The sequence below is a fragment of the Stylophora pistillata genome, chromosome 6 (genome assembly GCF_964205215.1).
Source record: "Stylophora pistillata chromosome 6, jaStyPist1.2, whole genome shotgun sequence".
NCBI classification, from domain to species: domain Eukaryota; kingdom Metazoa; phylum Cnidaria; class Anthozoa; order Scleractinia; family Pocilloporidae; genus Stylophora; species Stylophora pistillata.
Window position 1 is genome coordinate 4,592,152 of NC_142524.1, and position 22,304 is coordinate 4,614,455.

Genomic DNA, 22,304 nt, shown 5'->3' on the forward strand with positions numbered 1-22,304 from the left:
TAGATGTATCCGAGGCTATATTAAAACTCTCGTGTTGCACCCTACGTCGACCGGAATTCAAGAAATCGAAAGTGATGACGCAGTAACAAACAGAACAAATTATTGGAAGCGGAAGACTTTGGAAAAATCCCGTAATGTGTATTTCGCAGTCTCAGGGTCTGAGTCAGTCTCACCCATTCTTGGGACCTCTTAACTCGAGTTTAACTTAGACTTCGATAGATATTTCGATAACTACGCGAAAAGCTTCCGCAATGATTGAAGATTTTAATTTATCACAGACCTCCATCGATATGGTGTTCTCATTTCTGTCGTGACTGTTTTTAAAAGCACGTAATATATCTCAGGCCGTAGCGACTAACAAAGGCTGTCAGAAAACGACAAGATGCAGCGATATTTCTTGTCATGTCATTAAAGATGCCGTTTGTCCAGCAAACCTCTATCATCGATGTGTAGTTAGTCTTGCTGAGTAAGTATATTGCCAAAATGTTATCAACCTACCTTGAAATTCAAGTTCAGTAAATTGTCAAAAGTCTTGACAGCGCATGATGAGGCTGATAACCGTTATGAATCATGTACAAATCCAATGATTAGAACTTGAAATTAATTCTTAAACGGCCATCAGTGTTAGAAACGCAACTCAAATTAACTTATGCCTCAAAGCAGTCAAACTATTGTTTTTTGGAAACAAATATGGCGTGATGGTCATAGGTCAGATGCACTTGAGCTTGCAATGCAAGGGAAATTTGCCTTCGATTCTAAACTATTTAAAAAATTACGTGTTATTACAAATTCCCGATCTCAAGTGAAACTCTCGTGTTGCACAGTACGTCGTAATCCAAGAAATTGGAAGCGATGACGCATAACAAGTACAACAAATTCTTGGGGGTTTAAGACTTTGGGAAAATCTCGTAATGTGCTTTTCTTAGTTTTACCCATTCCTTTCTGAAAGTTTGAAAGATATTTCAGTAACCAAGCAAAAAGTTTAAAAAATTTATTGTTTCCGTAATGAGTGATTGTCATGATATTTTTTTAAAATATTTCTTCTCCCTTTTTCTGTTGTGACTTTGGATTCGAAGACAAAATTTATCTCACACCCATGAAGGAACATCGGTCAGAAAACAGCAAGATGTACCGATCATGTTTCTTTTTATGTTAAGAAAGATGCTGTTTGGGTAACAAACATTTATCGCAGACCTTCATCGATATGACGGTTAGTCTTGTCAAGTAGATGGAAAACTGCTATTTACCTATCTTGAAATTCAAGCTAAAATGTCAGAAGTCTTGCCGGTGCACAAAGAGGCTGACTACTGTGAATGAAATATATATACACGAAATCCGCGATTACTGCTCGAATTCATCTTAAAACTTGATCTCAGTGTTAGGAAAGCGACGCAAGTTACGCACCGACTAAAGAAACATCTATAATCTATTGTTCTTGTGTCGTGATGGTCGTTGATCGGATACATGCACCCCTGAAAGGGAAATTCCGCTAATGAATTCCCCTGATAAATTTCCGACGCCACAGTAGGTGATGTGATACTTTGAAATATGACTTTGATAATAAACAAACAAAAATTATTTTTGAATTAAGCCTTTTAAATGATGCACCATTATGATCATAAAATCTTCAAATAGCACTTATTTTTCCGACCTGCTTTCGGCTGCTTTCGGCTCCTTTTCGGCTACGAGAAGCTGGGAACCCATGAAATTCTGAAAGAGACTGGCAACTAATATGATAGGAATGCCTGTCGATAACTACATAACCTTGAGTTTTCCTCTTCTAGTAGACTGATGTTTGTTCTGCTACCTAAAATATTGACTTAGATTAAGTGTTAAGTGCTTCAGATGAACTAAGGGAAGGGTACGTAAGGCCAAAAAAGAAGAGGTTAACAGATGCAATCAGGGAAGGCCTGGAGTGAGTTCGTCTCAGGTATTTGTTTCATATTGTTTTGTGAAGCTCGCTGTTTACAATATTTTTCCAACGATACACAGTTCTGGCAACGCGAATGAAACAACTTTCAAGACCTCGCTTCAGAGCTAAATCACCTTTTCTCAATTTAACCCCCCACAACTTTGTTTTAGATGCTACGAAACAGAGTATTAATTGGTAATTTGGTTTTATCAAGCAAGTTGATAATGTAAAGTGGCCACATAAAGAGTTTAAAAGCTGAAGTTTCGAGCGTTAGCCCTTCGTCAGAGCGGAGAGTATTAATAGGCACCATAACCAAACTGTTGTGTCAGCAGTGCTTTAGCTATTTCTGATTTGCATTTAAGGAACTGCATGTTTTGCAAGCAGACTGTTCTGTCACGCGTAACTCGTTGCGTTACACGTTTTCACGAATTGTTTTGTTAAACATTGTGGGATAGCAGAAGGCATGCTGTCAAAAAATAGAAAACTGTAATTTTGTAGGTGCTCCAGTGAAGACGCTTTCTCGTTTCACCTTAAACCTTTCTGTCAAAAACTGGCAAGACTATGACTTCTCACGGTAAACATAATGAAGTAACCTCCAGTGCTACCAGATATACTCCAGATAAAAGCCCTGATACAAAGCCTTAGGAAAGTTTTCTATGGCTTTGTATGAGACCACAGGAGGTACGAACAGCGCACACATTTGTCAGCCTTTTAATTTCACAAGGATAGCTTGTGAGATGTGCAGAATCTTTAAAAGTTTGTGAGAAAATTAGATTAAAGTGTTTAAGACAAATTAGGAGCTTTTTCACCATCCCAAAGACTTATTAATTAGTTTTAACGACATCTGAAAAAGTTACTTTTTGCACAGTGCAAAAAGTAACTTATATTAGTTAAAGTTGATGAGGTTTGAAATATTTTGTAATGCCAACAACAAAATGTTCCACTGTCACATTAGCAAGATAAGTACCACATGGACATATATTTTAAAATAAACTACAAAAATATCATTGATTATAAGTTTGTTTCCAGCTGTTAGTACCACAGTCACCATATTCACTGTGTCAGATGACCTGACTCCACGATTCTTGTATACATTGTATGCACATGATTATTTTTTTAACTGCTACAGGTTACAATAATCACCCTTACCTTATATTTACTGATCGATCCACACATGATGAGTTTGATGATATACATTCCATCTGTATCATCTATATATAGCTAGACTAGCAGACCTTAAATTGTGTATTAAGGATTGGTTACTCATATTTTGGAAGATATACATGTACTCAACTAATTGTCTTTATATCATCACATTAATCTTACCTAATTGTAACATCTTGTTCTTCCTTTTAAGTTCTTTCTATACCAGTCAAACTTTCCTTGTCTTTCAACTACTTCACCAGCTGTCATCGAGAGAGTGCACTGAAGCCACTGCAGTGCCACCACATGCACAATATTGGCATCATATTGAATCCTTTGAAGTAAATCCTCATGACTTGTTAATTTCCAATGATTTGACCAAACATCAAGCATCATTTAATGTTCAAATTTAATAGTACTGACATAAAAAAAGGCCAAGTTGGACACATTTTACTAAATATCATGATGGATGTACATGAAATTGGCTTAGTTTACAGAAAATACTGTCAGTTACATTTGCAATTGCTCTAAAAGCTACCTCTGTATGTACTCCCGCTGTAGCTCTGTTGAAACACACCACTTATAACAAATAGTTCTTTTATAAGCTACCTGGTGACATAATGATAAAGCCAGTATATATATTAATGAATAAAGGCTGATAGTTTCTAAAAAAACTGTTTGGGGCTGCGTCGGTGGGGGTGACAAAATAATTTGGATATATCAACAAAGTTGAAATGAGAAAATGGCCACCGTAACGATTACAAAAGCTGACATTTCGAGCATTTTGTACTGCGGTATTAGAAACATATGATGCATGATCCTCGCAGTAGATAGCACTATTTAAGCAATAGCGAAAATCAGACCTGAAAAAAAATCAGGCCTGCATGGCCTGATTTTTATTACGAATGAACTTAACGGCCTACTCCCAGTTGGCTTGTTAGCTCAATTGGTAGAGCGCTGCACTAGTATCGCAGAGGTCAGTGGTTCGAATCCCGTACAGGCCTGATTTTTTTCAGGTCTGATTTTCGCTATTGCTTAAATAGCGCTATCTACTGCGAGGATCGTGCATCATATGTATCTAATACCGCAGTACAAAATATATGAACTTCACATATTTCATTGTATCTCATTTATCACTTTCACGGGTTTATTACGAATCAACTTAACAGCCTGCTCCCAGTTGGCTTGTTAGCTCAATTGGTAGAGTGCTGCACTAATATCGCATAGGTCAGTGGTTCGAATCCCGTACAGGCCTGATTTTTTTCAGGTCTGATTTTCACTATTGCTTAAATAGCGCTATCTACTGCGAGGATCGTGCATCGTATGTATCTAGTACCGCAGTACAAAATATATGAACTTCATATCTTTCATTGTATCTCATTTATCACTTTTACGGGTTTATTACGAATCAACTTAACGGCCTGCTCCCAGTTGGCTTGTTAGCTCAATTGGTAGAGCGTTGCACTAGTATCGCAGAGGTCAGTGGTTCAAATCCCATACAGGCCTGATTTTTTTCAGGTCTGATTTTCACTATTGCTTAAATAGCGCTATCTACTGCGAGGATCGTGCATCGTATGTATCTAATACCGCAGTACAAAATATATGAACTTCATATATTTCATTGTATCTCATTTATCACTTTCACGGGTTTATTATGAATCAACTTAACGGCCTGCTCCCAGTTGGCTTGTTAGCTCAATTGGTAGAGCGCTGCACTAGTATCACAGAGGTCAGTGGTTCGAATCCCATACAGGCCTGATTTTTTTAAGGTCTGATTTTCGCTATTACTTAAATAGCGCTATCTACTGCGAGGATCGTGCATCATATGTATTTTTTGTCTTATTTTGATATTTTTATCATAATCATAGGGAAAAAATCATGGAAAAACTTGTGGTTTACAGGATGTAAAAATTCTTTGGATTTTCATTTAATTTTACCGTATATACCCTATTAAATCCCATTATGAGCAAAGTAAGATTTAATGATAACCACAGAAATTATTGCACGCTCATTGCCTAATTTTGATTGTCTGTAAGCAGACAGCTGACAAGTGAACTTATAATTTATGTGACGTATAAATGAGCAAGAGCAGACAATTTGACAATTTTTTGTCATAAAAAACAAAATTGTCAGTTTTCAATGTGTCCTGTTATTGACAATTGTCAAAATAGTCTGCAGATCCACAAGGCTAGTGGATCCCCAGCTTCTTTGACAATGTTATATATGATGAAATTCACAAGAAAGACACATGAAAACCAATTTCAATTTGTCAAAAAACAACGTATAAAAGAAAAACAAATAATTTCAAGATTGGCCCCACCAATTGAGCCTGCGGATTTCAATGTGTATCACTTGGCAATGTCCGCATAAATGAGACGATTGGCCTGGTTAATCAAAGAATTGCAAGATTTAACCAAATCCTGCAATTTCTTAGATTGGTCTGGATAGCCAAATCTACAATTTGGCAACTCACATGTTTTTTCACAGGTTTTTTAAGCATGTTTTCAGTGAAATTTCTTCAGAGGTTATTTCACAGGTTTTAAAAGCGGAATTTCTTCATATTTGGCTCGCATGTTTTTTCACAGTTCTTAAAATTCACAGGTTTTTTCACAGGTTCTAAATTTTGTGATTTTTCACCAAAATTTAGCCCTTGCAAAATTCACAGGTTTTTTCACAGGGTGTTTCTGTGTCAGATGATATTTCACACATTGTTCACGGGTTTTTCCCAGGTTCTCATCCAATAGTGATACATGACATACTATTTTGTAGCACAAGTTAATGGTGTCTAGTCTGGATTGGTGTTGAAAAATGCTCCTGAACATAGTTTAACTCCAAGTCTTGGTGGCACAGTTGTGTTGATCCATAGAAGTCCCTCTCTAAAGATCAGATTTAAACCAGAGCACCATCCGTGAATACTGAACATTGTTTCATTTCCCATTTATAGCTGATATACATCCACAGAACATCTGTTTGTTGGCACCATTCTTGATGGTGTGATTTTCTTGACCAAACAGGGAGATTTAATCTACTTATATGGGAACCTCAAAGATCTGAATCAGGTAAAAGTTGCTATATTTGGCCTGTATACTTAAAATGCTTTATTCTCCTATTACCATAGAGCTAATTCTCCTTGTGGATGACAATTTGTTTTTTTCTTAGTCAATCCTGAGAAATTGGTATTGTATCAAAGCAATATCCCCTACAAACTAGTTGATAATTTTCTTAGTTCTCACTGCTTCTCTGTATGAGTCTTTAACCCTTTGACTTCTAATAGAAACTAGCATCTAATTTCTCCTCACAATATTAGCCCTGAATCAAACATTAATGTTAGGAGAATAAAGATAATGATCACCAAGAAAGAACCTCTTGATTGGTAAACAAATTCTCCTTGTCAGCACTTTAAGAAATGTGAAGAGAACAGTAGAGAGAATTTGCATACTGGTATCGAGGTGTAAAGTGTTATTGCAATAGGATTTTAATTCTGTTTATCTTTGGAAGTGAAAGGTTTGTGGACATTTGTTTTTAAGTTGCCTCTTGATAATAAATATCAACATTTGATGGTGAACCTAACCCTTTCAATCCCAAGATCTCATGAGGAATTCTCCTTGCTGTCTGTCGAACAATTCTTATGATCTTAGTTCTGAGAATTTGGTATTGGATCAACTAATAATTCCCTTAATTAAGTAATATTTTTCTTTATTCCCATCACTTGTCAGCTTGATATTGTTTTGATGTGGGTCTTCTTGATTTTTGCAGAAATACTATACCCAGTTTCTTGTTATCTTTACCATAACAGCTGAAGAACAAGGTAGGTTCTGTTTGTCTAATTTGAAGAAAATTAGGTTGCTTACAGGAAATTTCTCAGATTCAAATTATAAGATTTAGTGGAATAGTGAAATGTATGGGATCTCAGGGAAATAGGGAGCTAAAAGGGTTGGGAGAGAAATGGGAGGGGTGTTGGAGGGGTGTGGGAGGGGTGTGGAATAGACATGAGAAGAGTATAAGATGAGAGATTCTAGGGCGGGAAGTAGGAGAAACTTTTTTGTTTATCATTAATCTGCAAAGCTTCCCACTTAAGGGCTAGAGAGAAGTGAGGGATTATAAGGCAATTTATGTCCAGGTGGTCCACTTTCATAGGGAATGTTTTGTAAATAATTGTAATCAGCCAAACTGGAATTATAGATTACAGTTCCAAAGGGATGATGGGAGTCATAAACACCAGCAGGGAGGGGTACAGCTGTATTTATATTTTTACAGAATCCCCAAAACATAATTACATTGACTGTAAAGCAATGTCTTGAAATTCTTTGAACAGAAATAAATGGTTTTCTAGGATCCTCAATCCTTCTTTCATTTTCCCACAAACTCTGCTGCTTGCCAAAAGGGATTTATTCTGCAAACTGCAAATGGTGATCAAGAGATTAAATAAATTATCTACAGAAAGAATTTTTGCAGGTAATGTAAATTTTCTCTGCTGAGTTGAGAGGGAAGAAAATTTGTCAACATACACTTTGTATCGGCCAGGGTTTTTTTTTTTTTTTGACCCATTCCCTGTGTCCACAATAGTTACTCTATTAAAATCTTGGTATTCATAACAAAAACTTCATAAGAAAAGATGTCAACAAAGGTCTTTTTAACTCCCAAGATCACACAAGCAATTCTCCTTACTGTCTGCCATACAATTCTTATGATGTAAGTTTGGAGAATTTGATATTTGATCAACTAATAACCCACTAATTAATTATTCTCTTTAATTATTCTCATCACTTGTCAGCGTGATATTGTATTTATATTCTGAGGATCAAATCTATCTTCTACACTCATGGGAGTTCATAAAAAAGGTATTTAAAAATTCAGATCTCTGTTTATCAAATAATGTGAACTTCTTATTGATATGCTTGACCTGGCCCTTCCATTGCTTAACTGCAATCCACAATAGTTCACATCTTCATAACCCACGGACTCACCATATTTGGGGTTTTACACAGGCATAGACATAGCGGAAGATATTTGTGGCATACTTGCTTGGTGAGCTCTAAGCTTCCCAGGCTGTGTTTGGGATTTCAATAAAATTACAATTTTACACCAACTCTATCATTTGCAGGCCATTATACCATTATTGTTTGCAAATTTTCAGATAGTCAACTTGAAATCATGTTGATAAATACAGTTTAACAATACCCCCCAAATGTTTTTTTTTGGTGTGATTTGTTTTCCACTGATTTACCCGAGTACTCATGTTATTGATAAATGTTTTTCTGTCCTGTTACTTCAGTGTATATGCAATGTCACATCATAACAGATCTGGAATCATAGTGTGCAGTTTCTTCCTATGGTATCTTGATAGCTACATACTCATTTCCTTGCACAAGTGTGAAGGCGATAGAAATAGTGGAGAACACTTGTGAACAGCTGAGAAGATGAAACAAGAACTGGGTAATATCATGTCACCTTAAAATGTGCATTTGGTCTTCAGAGTGAACTAGCAAGAAATATTGGTGGAACCTGAATCTGGGACGGAGAAGCAACTCTTTACTGAAATCAATTTTAGAGTTTAATTCATTTTCATCATCATTACTTTCATTATCATCAATGTCATCTTCATTGTCCTCATCATCATCATTATTATGATCATCATCATCATTATCAGACTGTGAGCGCACTCTTTATGTAACAGAAAGTCAAGTTTATAATTAACCTAACAGATGTTTTTCAGTCAATCCTGCCATCTGCAGTCACTTATGACTGTTGCAAAACATCAGTTAAATTCTGTAAAAATAAGTATTGGAGGCCTTTGAAAATGAGGTTTTAATAGAAATCACCACTCAAATTCAAAGGTGTCTTAATTACTTTAAAAACCATTTTGCTGGTTGAAAGCTCTCACCATTAAAAACTGATAAATTAATAGTAATTTTACTGGAATACAAAGTATACACACTCCACCTACCTACGGTATCAAGTTGGTCAAATAATGATAAGCTGAAGAGGCCTCAAATAATTCATTTTCAGCTCTCAACCAGAGTGACCAATGAACAGCCCTACATGTACCTCAAGTGTGGCCATGTACATGGTTTTCATTCATTGAATTCACCTGAGAGAAATCTTGCAGACAAAAGAACTTGTCCAGTTTGTTTACAGTTAGTAAAACCTAGCATAACTAGCCTTTAAAATGACTCTAAGAAGAGATGAAGAAGTAACTTTTCCTACAAAGGTATTTTATATTTTATAGAATTCTGATGAAATTTTCTACAAGGATTCTGAAGGGTAAATTTAGACATTTTAATGCAGTTAATCCTTTACTCCTGTGAGTGACTAAGACAGAATTTCTCATTACAGTGTCAAAACAGTGTCAAGCAGACAAGTGATTATAAGAATAAAAAAACAATATCACACAGGGGGGTTATTACTTGATCCAACTCCATTTTCTCCAAACTATCATTATAAGAATTGTATGGCAGACGGTCAGGAGAATCAATTAGGAGATCTTGGAAATGAACGGGTTAATTTTCAGAATTATAGTGGGCTCTTTTGGTCAGTGTAGGCTCATGTGGAACATCCATCACAGCTATGGTGCAGTGGATCTCAGTGATTAAGAGCAGTCTTGTGGCAGTCACCTTTCACTCCTGAGTGCTCGCTAGTCATTTTTGAGAGGGTTCCCCTACCCCACCTTCATTAGTCCCATCCACTGATGTAGTCATTGTCAAAAGGTGCCTGGAATACTGCCTCTTGGAGTGGGGGGGGGGGGGGGGGGGAGATTATCCTATCTACTGACTGGCTTACCACCGTGGAAAACATTTGACACTAAAGGCATCCATCCTACTTTTAAGCTAGCTGGTGTCAGTTGACATGAATAATTTGCACTGCTTTATCAGGTATGCAGTTATGTGCCACTGACTGTTGGAAAAGAACTGGCATTCTATCAGGGACAGCCTGCTGCTACACATACTTTTGTACTGTGTGGACATGTTTGCCCTGGGGAAACCGTCAGGTTAAAGGTTCCTTGTCCCTCTAGAATGAGCTACCCTTCCATTTTTACACTAAAGATCAGTATCCTCTGGTTGATATTTATATTCATTTTCATCACCTCTGTGCCCAAAATTACATTGATATTTTAGGGAGAAATTCGTTATTGGTCTTTTTCAGTTGCAGCTGAAAGAGTTAGATTTGTCTTTCTTTGGTCAGACTCCCCCCCCCCCCCCCTTAAGACTTTTCTGAGCTATAATTTGAACGAAACAATGGTTTACCATCCAGTTACAGCCTATAAAGTCACACTATGTATCAGCAAGAATTAATCAATCACCTATGAGGCTGTTAGGGAAGTTTTGGTAACAGAGTTGTAATCCTATGTGAGACACTGCCAGCCAATATAACCCTTATTCTCCTTTAAGTGACCAAAAGAATTTCCCCTTAAAGCAAAAAAAAAAACCTTCTAAAGCAGCTCTTAAGAAGAGGTGAGAAGAAAGCAAAATACTAACAAGGGGACTTTTGTTTCATTGACCACCAAATTCTCAGAGCTGAAATTGTAAGAAATGTGGGGCAGAGTGTGGAGAGTTGATTTTTTGATCTTGGAGTAATTCAGCAGATGCTTATGAACTGTAAACTTCTCACAAATAACATCACTGTGTCTCGTTCATGAGGAGGAATTGATAATGAAGTGGTGTTTTTTTGTTATTCTTTTGATGCAGGTTTTGGCAACAACTTCCCATTCCTCATGGAGGTGATGCTTTTCAGGCCATATGCCCATTCTTTGCTCATCCCCTGGAGGGTGTAGATGGCTTTTTCCGAAACTGATCTTCTCGACCGACGAATAACATTATAAATAAAAGATCTATAAAACAGTATAACAATAAATGGTGTACAGCCTTGTTGCAGCAATTGGCTTTTATTAACATTAGCTGGCCTGGATTGATTAACTTATTTGTTAAAAAAGCTGATGTATTCTTGTAATTATGATTATTGTAACTTTTTAGACGTCTCTTTCTGTTTAGATTGAGCTCAAATTTTACAAAGGAAACGTATTTCCAAGCCACTTCATAAAAAGTGTAATTACGTTCGTATACCTGTAGTAGATAAAAGGTGGTCTGAAGTGAAGGTAGTCCACACTGATTTTCTCCTCAGCCAGTGTCTGTGAAATCTTTTACTGCTCTAACAGCTACTAAGGCAGAGGTCAAATGTCTGTGCATGCGTGAACGCTGAAAACGAGTTAGAGGTGACCTGCAGGCTGTTAGAACCAAGTTGTCAATTAACCCCAAAAACTCGTAATTCACGGTGTTTTAGAGTAAGTGAAAAACCTCAAAATGTAAATGTAAAATCAACAGTAAGAATACTTGATAATAAATTAACTTTGATTTAAAAAATTCTTAAATTTTTCTTTTACAAACCAGATTCTTGTTTGCATAAATTTTGTGGGAGTGATGGGCAAACTGATTGAGTGACGGGCTTACTGACTAACTGCATGACGGACGGACGGACGGACTGACTGACTGACCGACTGACTCACTGATCGATCGACTCTGACTGACTGAGCGACATTCGCTTTGGTTGACGCTCGAAACGTCAGCTTTGAAACCCTTTATGGTGACAAATTGACCTATCAACTCAATAAAACCAAATTACCTGAAATGACCGACTGAGTGACTGACTGACCAGTTTGTAAGACATACAATCAACTCCATAAAATTAAGCGACTATCTTCGCTACAGAAGAAGATCGTTGCGGAAGAGAAGATCAATATAAATGACAAATCCTGATTGGATCCACAAATTATCACTTTTTTGTCATGCCAAAAGTCAAAAGAATGTCTTCTAAACCAATCAATTAACTTTTAACTTTTCCGGCACATTTTAAAAACTTTTTAACTCACAGCTTTCGCAATACTCGCAAAGCAACCTTCAAGTTATCCCTTATAAATAAATATTTGAAGGGGAGAAAAAATTGCAAAATTTTGGGTCATCCTCGGTGTAAAAACCTGACAAGGTTTTCTTTGTTTCATAAGGTATTGTTTTGCTGTACGCTATTGTTTATAATGTTTTGTTGTCTTTGTTTTACGTCACTCGTGAGCTTCACAGGTTTTTACACCGAAGATGAGCCAAAATTTTGATTTGAGGATGTCAAGTCCAAGCTGTGTTAATTAAAACGCTGAACCACAGTCGCCCAACTCGTGCTGTGTTATTCCGAGTGATTCGTAACTCTGAGCTGTGTCTGGGTGTTCTTGATCCCCAAACAGTTTAACTCGGATGTTAAGTCCCCGCTGTTTGGACTGAAGCGCTGAAGCAAAGTTGCCCAACGAGTGCTGTGTTACTCCGAGTGATTCGTAACTCCTCGCTGTGTCTGGATGTTCTTCTCCAAACAGTTTAACTCGAATGTCAAGTTCGCGCTGTTTGGACTGAAGCGCTGAAGCAAAGTCTCCCAACTCGTGTTGTGTTATTCCGAGGGATTCGTAACTCTGAGCTGTGTCTGGGTGTTCTTGATCCCCAAACAGTTTAACTCGGATGTTAAGTCCCCGCTGTTTGGACTGAAGCGCTGAAGCAAAGTTGCCCAACGAGTGCTGTGTTACTCCGAGTGATTCGTAACTCCTCGCTGTGTCTGGATGTTCTTCTCCAAACAGTTTAACTCGAATGTCAAGTTCGCGCTGTTTGGACTGAAGCGCTGAAGCAAAGTCTCCCAACTCGTGTTGTGTTATTCCGAGGGATTCGTAACTCCTCGCTGTGTCTGGGTGTTCTTCTCCAAACAGCTTAACTCGGATGTCAAGTCCTCTCTGTTTGGACTGAAGCGCTGAGGCAAAGTCGCCCAGTCTATGCTGTGTTACTCCGAGTGATTCGTAACTCCTTGCTGTGTCTGGGTGTTCTTCCCCAAACAGTTTAACTCGGATGTCAAGTCCACGCTGTGTTGATTGAAGCGCTGAACGAAAGTCACCCAACGCGTGCTGTGTTATTCCGAGGGATTCGTAACTCCTCGCTGTGTCTGGGTATTCTTCTCCAAACAGTTTAACTTGGATGTCAAGTCCGCGCTGTTTGGATTGAAGGGCTGAAACAAAGTCGCAAAGCTTGTGCTGTGTTACTCCAAGTGAAAGGTAACTCCTCGCTGTGTCTGGGTGGTCTTCTCCAAGCATTTTAACTCGGATGTCAAGTCCGCGTTGTTTGGACCGAAGCGCTGGACCAAAGTTGCACAACTCGTGTTGTGTTACTCCGAGTGACTCGTAACTCCTCGCTGTGTCTGGGTGTTCTTCTCCAGATAGATTAACTCGGATGTCAAGTTCGCGCTGTTTGGACTGAAGCGCTGAAACAAAGTCGCCCAACTCGTGCTGTGTTACTCCGAGTGATTTGTAACTCCTCGCTGTGTCTGGATGTTCTTCTCCAAACAATTTAACTCGAATGTCAAGTCCGCGCTGTTTGGACTGAAGCGCTGAAGCAAAGTCACCCAACTCGTGCTGTGTTACTCCGAGGGACTCGTAACTCCTCGCTGTGTCTGGGTGTTCTTCTCCAAACAGTTTAACTCGGATGTCAAGTCCGCGCTGTGTTGACTGAAGTGCTGAAGGAAAGTCGCCCAGCTCGTGCTGTGTTGCAGCGAGGGATTCGTAACTCTTCGCTGTGTCTGGGTATTCTTCTCCAAACAGTTTAACTCGGATGTCAAGTCCCCGCTGCTTGGACTGAAGTGCTGAAAAGAAGTCGCCTAGCTTGTGCTGAGTTACTCCGAGTGATTCGTAACTCCTTGCTGTATCTGAGTGTTCTTCTCCAAACAGTTTAACTCGAATGTCAAGTCCGCGCTGCATTGACTGAAGCGCTGGAGCTAAATCACCCAACTCGACTTGTGTTGCTGCGAGTGATTCGTAACTCTCAGCTGTGTCTGGGTGTTCTTCTCCAAACAGTTTAACTCGGATGTCAAGTCCACGCTGTGTTGATCGAAGCGCTGAAGCAAATTTGCCCAACTCGTGCTGTGTTGCGGCGAGGGATTCGTAACTCTCAGCTGTGTCTGGGTGTTCTTCTCCAAACAGTTTAACTCGAATGGCAAGTTCGCGCTTTTTGGACTGAAGTGCTGAAGCAAAGTCGCCCAGCTCCTGCTGTGTTGCAGCGAGGGATTCGTAACTCCTTGCTGTGCGTGGGTGTTCCTCTCCAAACAGTTTAAGAAGGATGTCAAGTCCGCGCTGTTTGGACTGAAGTGCTGAAGCAAAGTCGCCAAGCTTGTGCTGAGTTTCTCCGAGTGAATTGTAACCCTGAACTGTGTCTGGGTGCTCTTCTCCCAACAGTTTAACTTGCATTTTAAGCGCATGATTATAAAATCTCTGGGCCTCAGAATATTTCCGCATCGTGCACAGATAATTTCCATGGTCCAAGTAACATTTTAGAAGCTCTTCTTGATGCACGTGTAACCGAAGATTCTCATCAAGTTTCGAGTGAGTCTCTAATGAGATGTTTTTATATTCCGTAATGGCCATCTCATGATAACTGATGCTTGCAGCAGACAATTTAGTTGCTTCCTTGGGATGATTGAACACACCCTTTAGTGTAGTTCTGACGTTGCGCTGAAATTTCCAAAAGCCGTGTGATCTCTGTAATGTCGGTTTCTGTAATTCTGTTGCTATTTGGATCACAGAATTGGTCATTGAGTTCTCGGTATATTTATCAAAAAAATGATTTGTTGCTGTGCCAACAACACAAATTATTTCTAATCTAAGCGGGTGAGTAATATGAGTATCTAGTTTTCGTGTTTGAATTTCTTCTTCGACAATCTTAACTTCTTCTTTGTTTTCCATTGGAGGAATGATAAGAAGACTCGTGTCTACAAATGCTCCACATTCTTGCAGCGCCTTCTTATAAAACTGTGATGCAATTGAATATTGTTTTTTGAAGCGATGACAAATGGCAAGAACCTGAAATGCAGTTGCTCGGAGAATTCTCTCTTCAGCATTGCCAGACATCAACGAAAGAGCTTCTTCTAAGCTTCGTATTCCTTCCTCTGTTTTCTTAGAAGACACTTGACAGATGCCTCTGTAACAAAAGAGTTTTCCTTTATACTCTGCCGAGAGAGATGAACATGACATTTGCTCGTCCCCAACTCCCGTTAGCAGCTTCATCGTTCTTCCTTTTGTGCCCCAGCACACTTCACCAAAAGCCATGGAAACCAGTAGCTGTTTGTAAACAACGCTTTTTCCAAGCTTCTTTGCCACATCGATTGCTGATTCGTAAATTTTGTCCACTACTTCTCCATCGCACCAGAAAAGGGAATCTAGAAATATCTCTGCTTTTATCAAAACACCAAAAGCAGCGTCACATGTCTTAGGATCTGAACAACTTTCTGTCAGACTTTGAATTATATTTTGCTTCTCTTCATAGAACTGAACAAATGCTGACATTGACTGTCCTGTCAAGAACTGTTCGTTCAACTTCTCAAACAGGGAAACGTAAAATGTAGAAAAGCGCACTTTTGAATTCACCATCGTTTCTATCATTTCATCTTCTCCTCTTTCTCTAACAAAGGACAGAAGCAATTTATGCATCGAAAATGAATTAGGTTTGGAACCAGAGTCGAGAAGCGATTTCCTCCGAAGCCTGTGCAAGATCTTCTTGGCCTCGAGGCTTGTTTTAATACCCATGACAGCTGCAGCTACCGAGAGGTTAAAATCCTCTGATAGAATACTCACAGACACCAGCGCCTCTTTCTCCTGCGCTGAAAGTCTTACAAAAGACGATTTGAATAAAAATTTTAATCTCAGATTGCTAGGATAGTCTGGATTATCCAACAGATCCACAGTGTTTTTTTCTACAGATTCTTTCCACTCCTCTAGAAACTGACTCGGTTGAGTGTTGTCTTCAGAAATGGTTGAGCACAACAGCTTAATGGCCAGAGGTACACGCCCGCAGATTTTTGCAATTTCTTCACGATCAGCTGTGGTAATAGCGTTTGAAAGTAACTCACTCACTAACGCTTGAGAGAAGGACTCATCTAATGACCTTATTCTTACTGCATGGTGGCCTTCAAAATGCACGTTCATAAATTCAAGCGATTCCCTCGTGGTAATAACAATAGTTGCCTTCTTGGATCGACTAACAATGTCTTGAAGAAACTGTATAAAATTTTCCTTCACGTTCGGTGCTCCACTTTCGAGTAAGTCATCAGCATTGTCAAGAATCATCACAAACTCATCCGAAATCTCAGTGAGAACTTTGAAAAGATCTTCGTCTATCGGCAGCTGCTGAGGTAGGTCATCTCTTGTAGTTCTGAAAAAGCTAAAAAGCTTTGATATTAGATCAGTTTTGGAGTTTAGCCCACGTAAGGAGAAGAAGTAGACGGGTGATTCTTTAGCCTGGAGTTTATGTCCCACAGCAGTTGCCACAGAAGTTTTTCCAAATCCGGGTGAGCCCCATATCGACACGATTCGAGTGGATGTGGAACTCAGGTGACCGATGATCTCTTCACATTCTCTTTGGCGGCCGGCGAAGTGTGGAACCATCGGAGGAAGACATGATGGCGGAAGTAATACTGTTGAATCTTTAAAATGGCAAAGAACAGTGACAATCATGATGAGTATTCTGTTTAATAATAAAGGATTGTAAATCAAATGCCAATCTGAAATTGTCAACATGATAGATCAAATGCATGCATAATGATCTTTTTCGCGACTACCGGAGCGGCAGCTGTTTGTGAACTGCTCGTCGAGAATTGCGTGTGCGACAAGGTTATTAAATTGTTAATTTTTCACAAAATGGCGGATCTAATAGTCATTGAACTATTGGTCTATTTAAGCGGACGGTTCTCTAAAAGCTAAGTTACCTATTTTAGTCTCGAAAAAAGGTTAAGAAGCGATTTCTGCCTGTATCTTTTAGCTGGGGAGATAGAAATAAAGTATATTATGTAGCAAACTGTCTTAAATTTCTAAGATAGCCACAGAAGAGCTGTATTTTCATACCTCTCTGGTTCTGAGTAATTTCTAGTGTTAAGTCATCTATTTTTTGCTCCAACAAAGCAATGTCTTCCTTACTTGCACTACCGTCAACTTTTTCCTTCACTGCTATTAATTCGTTGATACTCTCGCCTTTGAGAAAGTCTTTTAGTACTCGAAGCTCCTGAATGATACCTTGCTCCAAATTGCGAACCTCTTTCGTGGGAAAGTCGGACTCTGTCAAACCAGCAATGGCATCAATTGGGTCAGTCTTGACACCAAGAGCTTTGAATGCTTCTTTAGTCAGCTGCACGTATTGGTCAAAAGTTGGTTTATCAATATCTGACTTTTCTGAGTGACAAAGCGAATTTCTTAATAATCGAAGCTGATCAATCGCGAGTGCAAACGTTTCTTTCTGGTCTCCACTTGGACTCACCACAGACGCATGAAAGTTTCCATGAGGTATTTTACGGTGCTTCAAGTACAACTCACCAAGGGTCTTCTTATGACCTGTGCTGCCTGGCATAGAGAAGGACTTCGCATATATGGTGGCCTGAAAAAGGGTGGTACAGTCCCATTCTTTATAGGAAAGGTGTGTGGGAACTTTGGTTTTACCGCCCTCCTCGGTGAGAAACGAGTTCCTTACTGCTGTGGAGTCATCCCATGATTGATATCCGGGCCGATGCCTAAAGGTGTTGTCCCACATGGACTTGAACGTTTGACGCAAAGCGTTCGCGAACTCATTCAACACGATGGAGGCAAACTTGAAATAATTCAACTGCTTGTCACTAAAGGGCTGCAGTGACATGTTTGGCTCTGACTTTTGAGATCGCAACGGTTGGCTACAATTTCTTCAACAACCTAAACAAATTTTTTTTAAGGATGATTTATTCGGTGGAACATGTCCAATACACTTCAAAACACTCAATTACAAAAACGTTGACAACCACAAAAGCACCAGCCATTAGGAATCGGACCTAGCAGACTCATGAGTATGCAAGTACATGCTGATAACCACAGTTATGCGCCGATCAATTTGAAGCTTTAACATCCTCCCCCTTGGAAACCTCCTAACTTCGAACTTTTGAAGATTTTTTTGTTTAAATTCCAGCTTTCTTTCCTCCCCCCCCGGCCAAAATTGTGTTTCAAGACCTCCACCCAAGTGTCGCATTTCAATTGGTCACACTTTTGTAAAAGGCAGATCAGCGACCTTGAGTTACTATTCATTGAAAAAATAAATTTTGACTCTTCTGATTCAAACTCCTCACCCAGACAAGGTTCAAACTCCTCCTCCCGGACACAGAAGTTGGACGGGGGTAGTTGAAGCTCCGAATTGATCGGCGCAATGATTAAGGCCTCTATATAAATGCAGGAACACTAGTGATAAAAACTTTAAGGGTTCATCCGTTGAAAATGTGTTTATATGTGTAATAATTTTTGCTATCAAGTGAGTAATGCATCCTACTTATGACACAGTAACCCAGCTACAACAGGAGGTGGCTAGCGTTCAATTTTGGTGCAGGATTGGGAGAGATGGTGCACGCGCGGAGCGTGATGAACCAAAGGACTTCACGCGCGACTTCTCATGAGAGCGTTTTAAACAAAATCACTGTCGGAAACCTGTGAACCAAGACAAAAATAGAACTGTTTTCCACTTGGCTATTTCAAACTGCTTTGTGTGCGACGACCGTGAAAAAAAAAGAGAAAAAAAAATGAAAAAATTAAAAGAAACGACACAAATAGAGTTTCCTATAAAATCATAGAGTTCTTCAACAGTGTTCTCCTTGTTTACACTTAACGACTCAAATGTACACCAATGGAAATAAAAATAGTCCTCGTACCACGCAAAATTTACATGTAGTAACTTTAACACCGCCAATATTCAGAAATGAAACTCATCTAAGTTAACATCACATTGAAGATGTACACCTCACATTTTCTTCTCTTTTTAACCCTGTATTTTCTTCATCCTCTTTTTAGATGTATCTAAGGCTATATTGAGACTCTCGTGTTGCGCCGTATGTCGGAGTTTAAGAAATCGAAAGATAGTAACAAACACAACAAATTCTTGGGAGCTAAGGACTTTGTAAAAATCCCGTAATGTGCTTTTCGTAGTCTCACCCATTCTTGGGACCCCTTGACTCGAGTTAAGCTGAGACTTCGAAACACATTTCGGTAACTACGCGAAAAGTTTCCGCAATGAGGGGTTGTCATGGTATTCGGTTAAAATATTTCTTCCACCTTTTTCTGTTATGCCGATTGTTTGAACACAAAATTTTTCCCAGCACTCAGCGACACAAAAAGAAACATCGATCATAAAGCAGCAAGATGTACCAATATTGCAGTTTGCTCAACAAACATTTCTCACAGACCTTTATGGAAATGCTGGTCTCTTTTCTGCTTTGACTGTTTTTAAAAGCAGATAATATTTCTCAGGTCTTGATGAATAACAAGGGCCATCGATCAGAAAACACTAAGATGTAGCGATATTTCTTGTCATGTCAAGGAAAATGCCGTTTGTGTAAAGAATCTTTATTATCGATATGGTGATTAGTCTTCTAAGTAAGTATAACACAAAAATATTATCTACCCATCTTGAAATTCAAGTTAAATTGTTAAAAATGTTGACAGCGCATAATAAGACTGATTATCTCTATGAATCATGCACAAATCGAATAACTACAGCTCGAAATTCACGCTTAAACTCACCATCAGAGTTAGAAATGCAGCTCAAATTAACTTATGCATCTTTCTCAAAGAAAGAGTCACACTTTAATGTTTTTGATAACAAGTATCTCATAGTTCAGATGCGGCTAGGCCTGCAAGGGAAATTTCCCTTCTATTTTAAACTATTTGAATTACTTGTCATTGCACAATTTCGAATGTCACGATCAAGTGGTGAGATACCCTGAACCAAAAGACCTTGAAAACAAACAAAAATCATACAGTTCCGTCATAGAAAATTCTTTCGTTAACGTGAGAAGTTGCAATAACAATACTGCGTGTTACCCAAGTACAATGATTACCATGCAGTTACGAAGAAATCGAGGCGGAAAACAACTTCACATCAAAATTTATATTAAACTAAGTTGAACACTGCCAATATTCAAGAGATGAAGTTCGTTTAAGTTGACGTCACGTTGAAGGTGTACGCTTAACATTTCCTTCTCCTTTTAACACTGTATTTTCCCCTCATCCTCTTTTAAAATGTATCTAAGGATATAATGAAACCCTCGTGTTGCTTAGGACTTCGGAATTCAAGAAATTCAAAGTGATGATGCAGTAACAAACACAAAAAATTCTTGTGAGCTAAAGACTTTGGAAAAATTCCTTAATCACGGTGCTTTTCGTAGTCTTACCCATTCTTGCGAACACTTTGCTCCAGTTATGCTGAGATTTCGAAGGATATTTTGGTAACCACGCGAAAAGTTTCAAAAATTTTACTGTTTCCGCAGTGAGTTATTGTCATGGTATTTGTTTAAAATATCTCCTCTCCCTTTCTCTGTTGTGACTGTTTGAATACAGAATTTATCCCAACACCAAACGACTTACAAAAGAAAATCGAAAGCAGCAAGATGTACGCATATTTCTTGTCATATAAATAAAGATGCTGTTTTCGCAACAAACATTTAAAGCAGACCTTCATCGATATGGTGGTTAATCTTGTTAATAAGTAGATGGAAAACTGTTATATACCCACCTTAAAACTCAAGTAAATATCCCAGAAGTCCTCAGTTCGGTGCACAATGAGGCTGATTTGCTTTAGGAATCGTGCTCAAGTCGGACAACTAGAACTCGAAAGTTATCCTTAAACTGGCTGTCAGTGTATGAAATGCAACTCGAATTAAGTTATGCATCGTTCTTAAAGAACGAGTCTATTGCTTTTGGAAACAAATGTAGCGTGGTGGTCATAGGTCAGATACCCATTTGGAAGGGAAATTTCCCTTCGATTCAAAACTACCCACTCGTTACTGCACAATTTCTGATATGAAATGATAAGGTACCCTGATCTATAACACCTTGGAAAAAAAATCCACCCAAAAAAATGCCTTTGTGACCACTAGAATAATAATCATACTGAGTGTCACGCAAGCACAACCATTACCATCAATCACGAAGAAATCGAAGCGGAAAATGGCTCCATGACAAAATTTACGTAAATTAACTTCAACACTGTCAGTATTCAGAGATGAAACTCGTTTAAGTTGACATCACATTGAAGGTGTTCACTTTAACTTTTCGTCATTCTTCGACACTGTATTTCCATTGACCGTCTTCTAAAATATACCTCAAGCTATTTTGATAATTATGCGGTAGACAGTGCGATGGAATTCAAGGATCGAAAGGTGATAACACACCAATAAACACAGCAAATTCGTGGGAGCTAAAGGCTTCTAAAAAACATTACCACGAGCTTTCAATAGTCACTAGCGATATTGCTTAATCTAACACCAAATTCTCAGAGTTTAAATTGCAAGAACTGTAATAGCGGACGGTGCAAAGAGTTGATATTTTGATCTTGGTGGTAAAAAAGGTCAAACATGCTTAGCTTCTCACAGATAACATCGATATGTCTCGTTCATGAGGGAGAATTGAAAGTAAAGTGGTGTTTTTTCTTTTTTTCTTTTGATGCAGGTTTTGGCAACAACTTCCTGTTCCTCATGGATGTGATGGTTTTCAGGCCATATGCCCATTCTGTGCTCAGCCACTGGAGGGTGAAGAGGGCTTTGTCAAACAGATCTTCTCGACCGACGAATAACATTGAAAATAAAAGATCTATAAAAAAAAGTATAACAATAAATGGTGTACAGCCTCACTGCAGCAATTGGCTTTCATTGACAGTAGCTGGCCTGAGTTGATTACTGATTAAGTTATTTATAAAAAAAAAGCTGAAGATGTGTTATTGCAATTATTATTATTGTAACTTGCTAGACGTCTCTTTTCTGTTTAGATTCTGCTCAAATTTTACAAACGAGTCATACTTTTTTTAAAGCTACTTAATAAATGTGTAATTAAGATCGTATACCTCTAGAAGATAAAAAGTAGTGTGAAGTGAAAGTATTCCACACTGATTATCTTCTCAGCGAGTGTCTGTGAAATCTTTTATTGTTCTAACAGCTACTAAGGCAGGGGTCAATCGCCTGTCCATATATGAACATTGAAAACGAGTAACAGGTGGCCTGCAGGCTGTTAGAATCAAGTTGTCAGTCAACTACAAAAACTAGTAATTCACGGTGTTTTAGAGAAAGTGAAAGGCCGACAAAAACATAAATGCAAAATCAACAGTAAGAATACTTGAAAATAACTTAACTTTGAGGTAAAAAAAGTATCTAAGTTTTTCTTTTCCAGACTTACAGAACTTTGTTTCAG

The 22,304-nt window shown here is 38.6% G+C and overlaps 1 protein-coding gene and 1 long non-coding RNA gene across 3 annotated transcripts; one reads left to right on the forward strand and one right to left on the reverse strand.

The window, feature by feature from the left end:
* Nucleotides 1-6,003: 6,003 nt before the first annotated feature.
* On the forward strand, nt 6,004-10,944 carry LOC148727856 (uncharacterized; the record flags this gene model as incomplete). The annotated part of the gene is made up of 3 exons (XR_016002360.1): nt 6,004-6,114; nt 6,812-6,863; nt 10,741-10,944. It is a non-coding gene; the product is annotated as an uncharacterized LOC148727856 (long non-coding RNA).
* Nucleotides 10,919-20,975, reverse strand: LOC148727857 (uncharacterized). Of its 2 annotated transcripts, XM_088762790.1 has the most exons (3): nt 20,635-20,975; nt 16,962-17,795; nt 10,919-16,543 (listed from the first exon to the last, which is right to left on the reverse strand). In XM_088762790.1, the coding sequence occupies exons 2-3, from the start codon at nt 17,740-17,742 to the stop codon at nt 12,186-12,188; spliced, it is 5,139 nt and encodes a 1,712-aa protein (XP_088618916.1). In that variant the 5' UTR covers nt 17,743-17,795; nt 20,635-20,975; the 3' UTR covers nt 10,919-12,185. The 2 variants fall into 2 exon arrangements, 1 of the variants encoding a protein (XP_088618916.1); XR_016002337.1 differs by lacking the exons at nt 10,919-16,543; nt 16,962-17,795 and adding an exon at nt 19,446-20,147.
* Nucleotides 20,976-22,304: the final 1,329 nt, after the last annotated feature.

Excerpts from the sequence above, each read along its gene's own strand:
- LOC148727857 (XM_088762790.1), bottom strand. The coding sequence starts at position 17,742 with ATGTCACTGCAGCCCTTTAGTGACAAGCAGTTGAATTATTTCAAGTTT. Across the intron at positions 16,544-16,961 it reads AATTACTCAGAACCAGAGAG|ATTCAACAGTATTACTTCCG; the intron begins GTATGAAAATAC and ends GCCATTTTAAAG.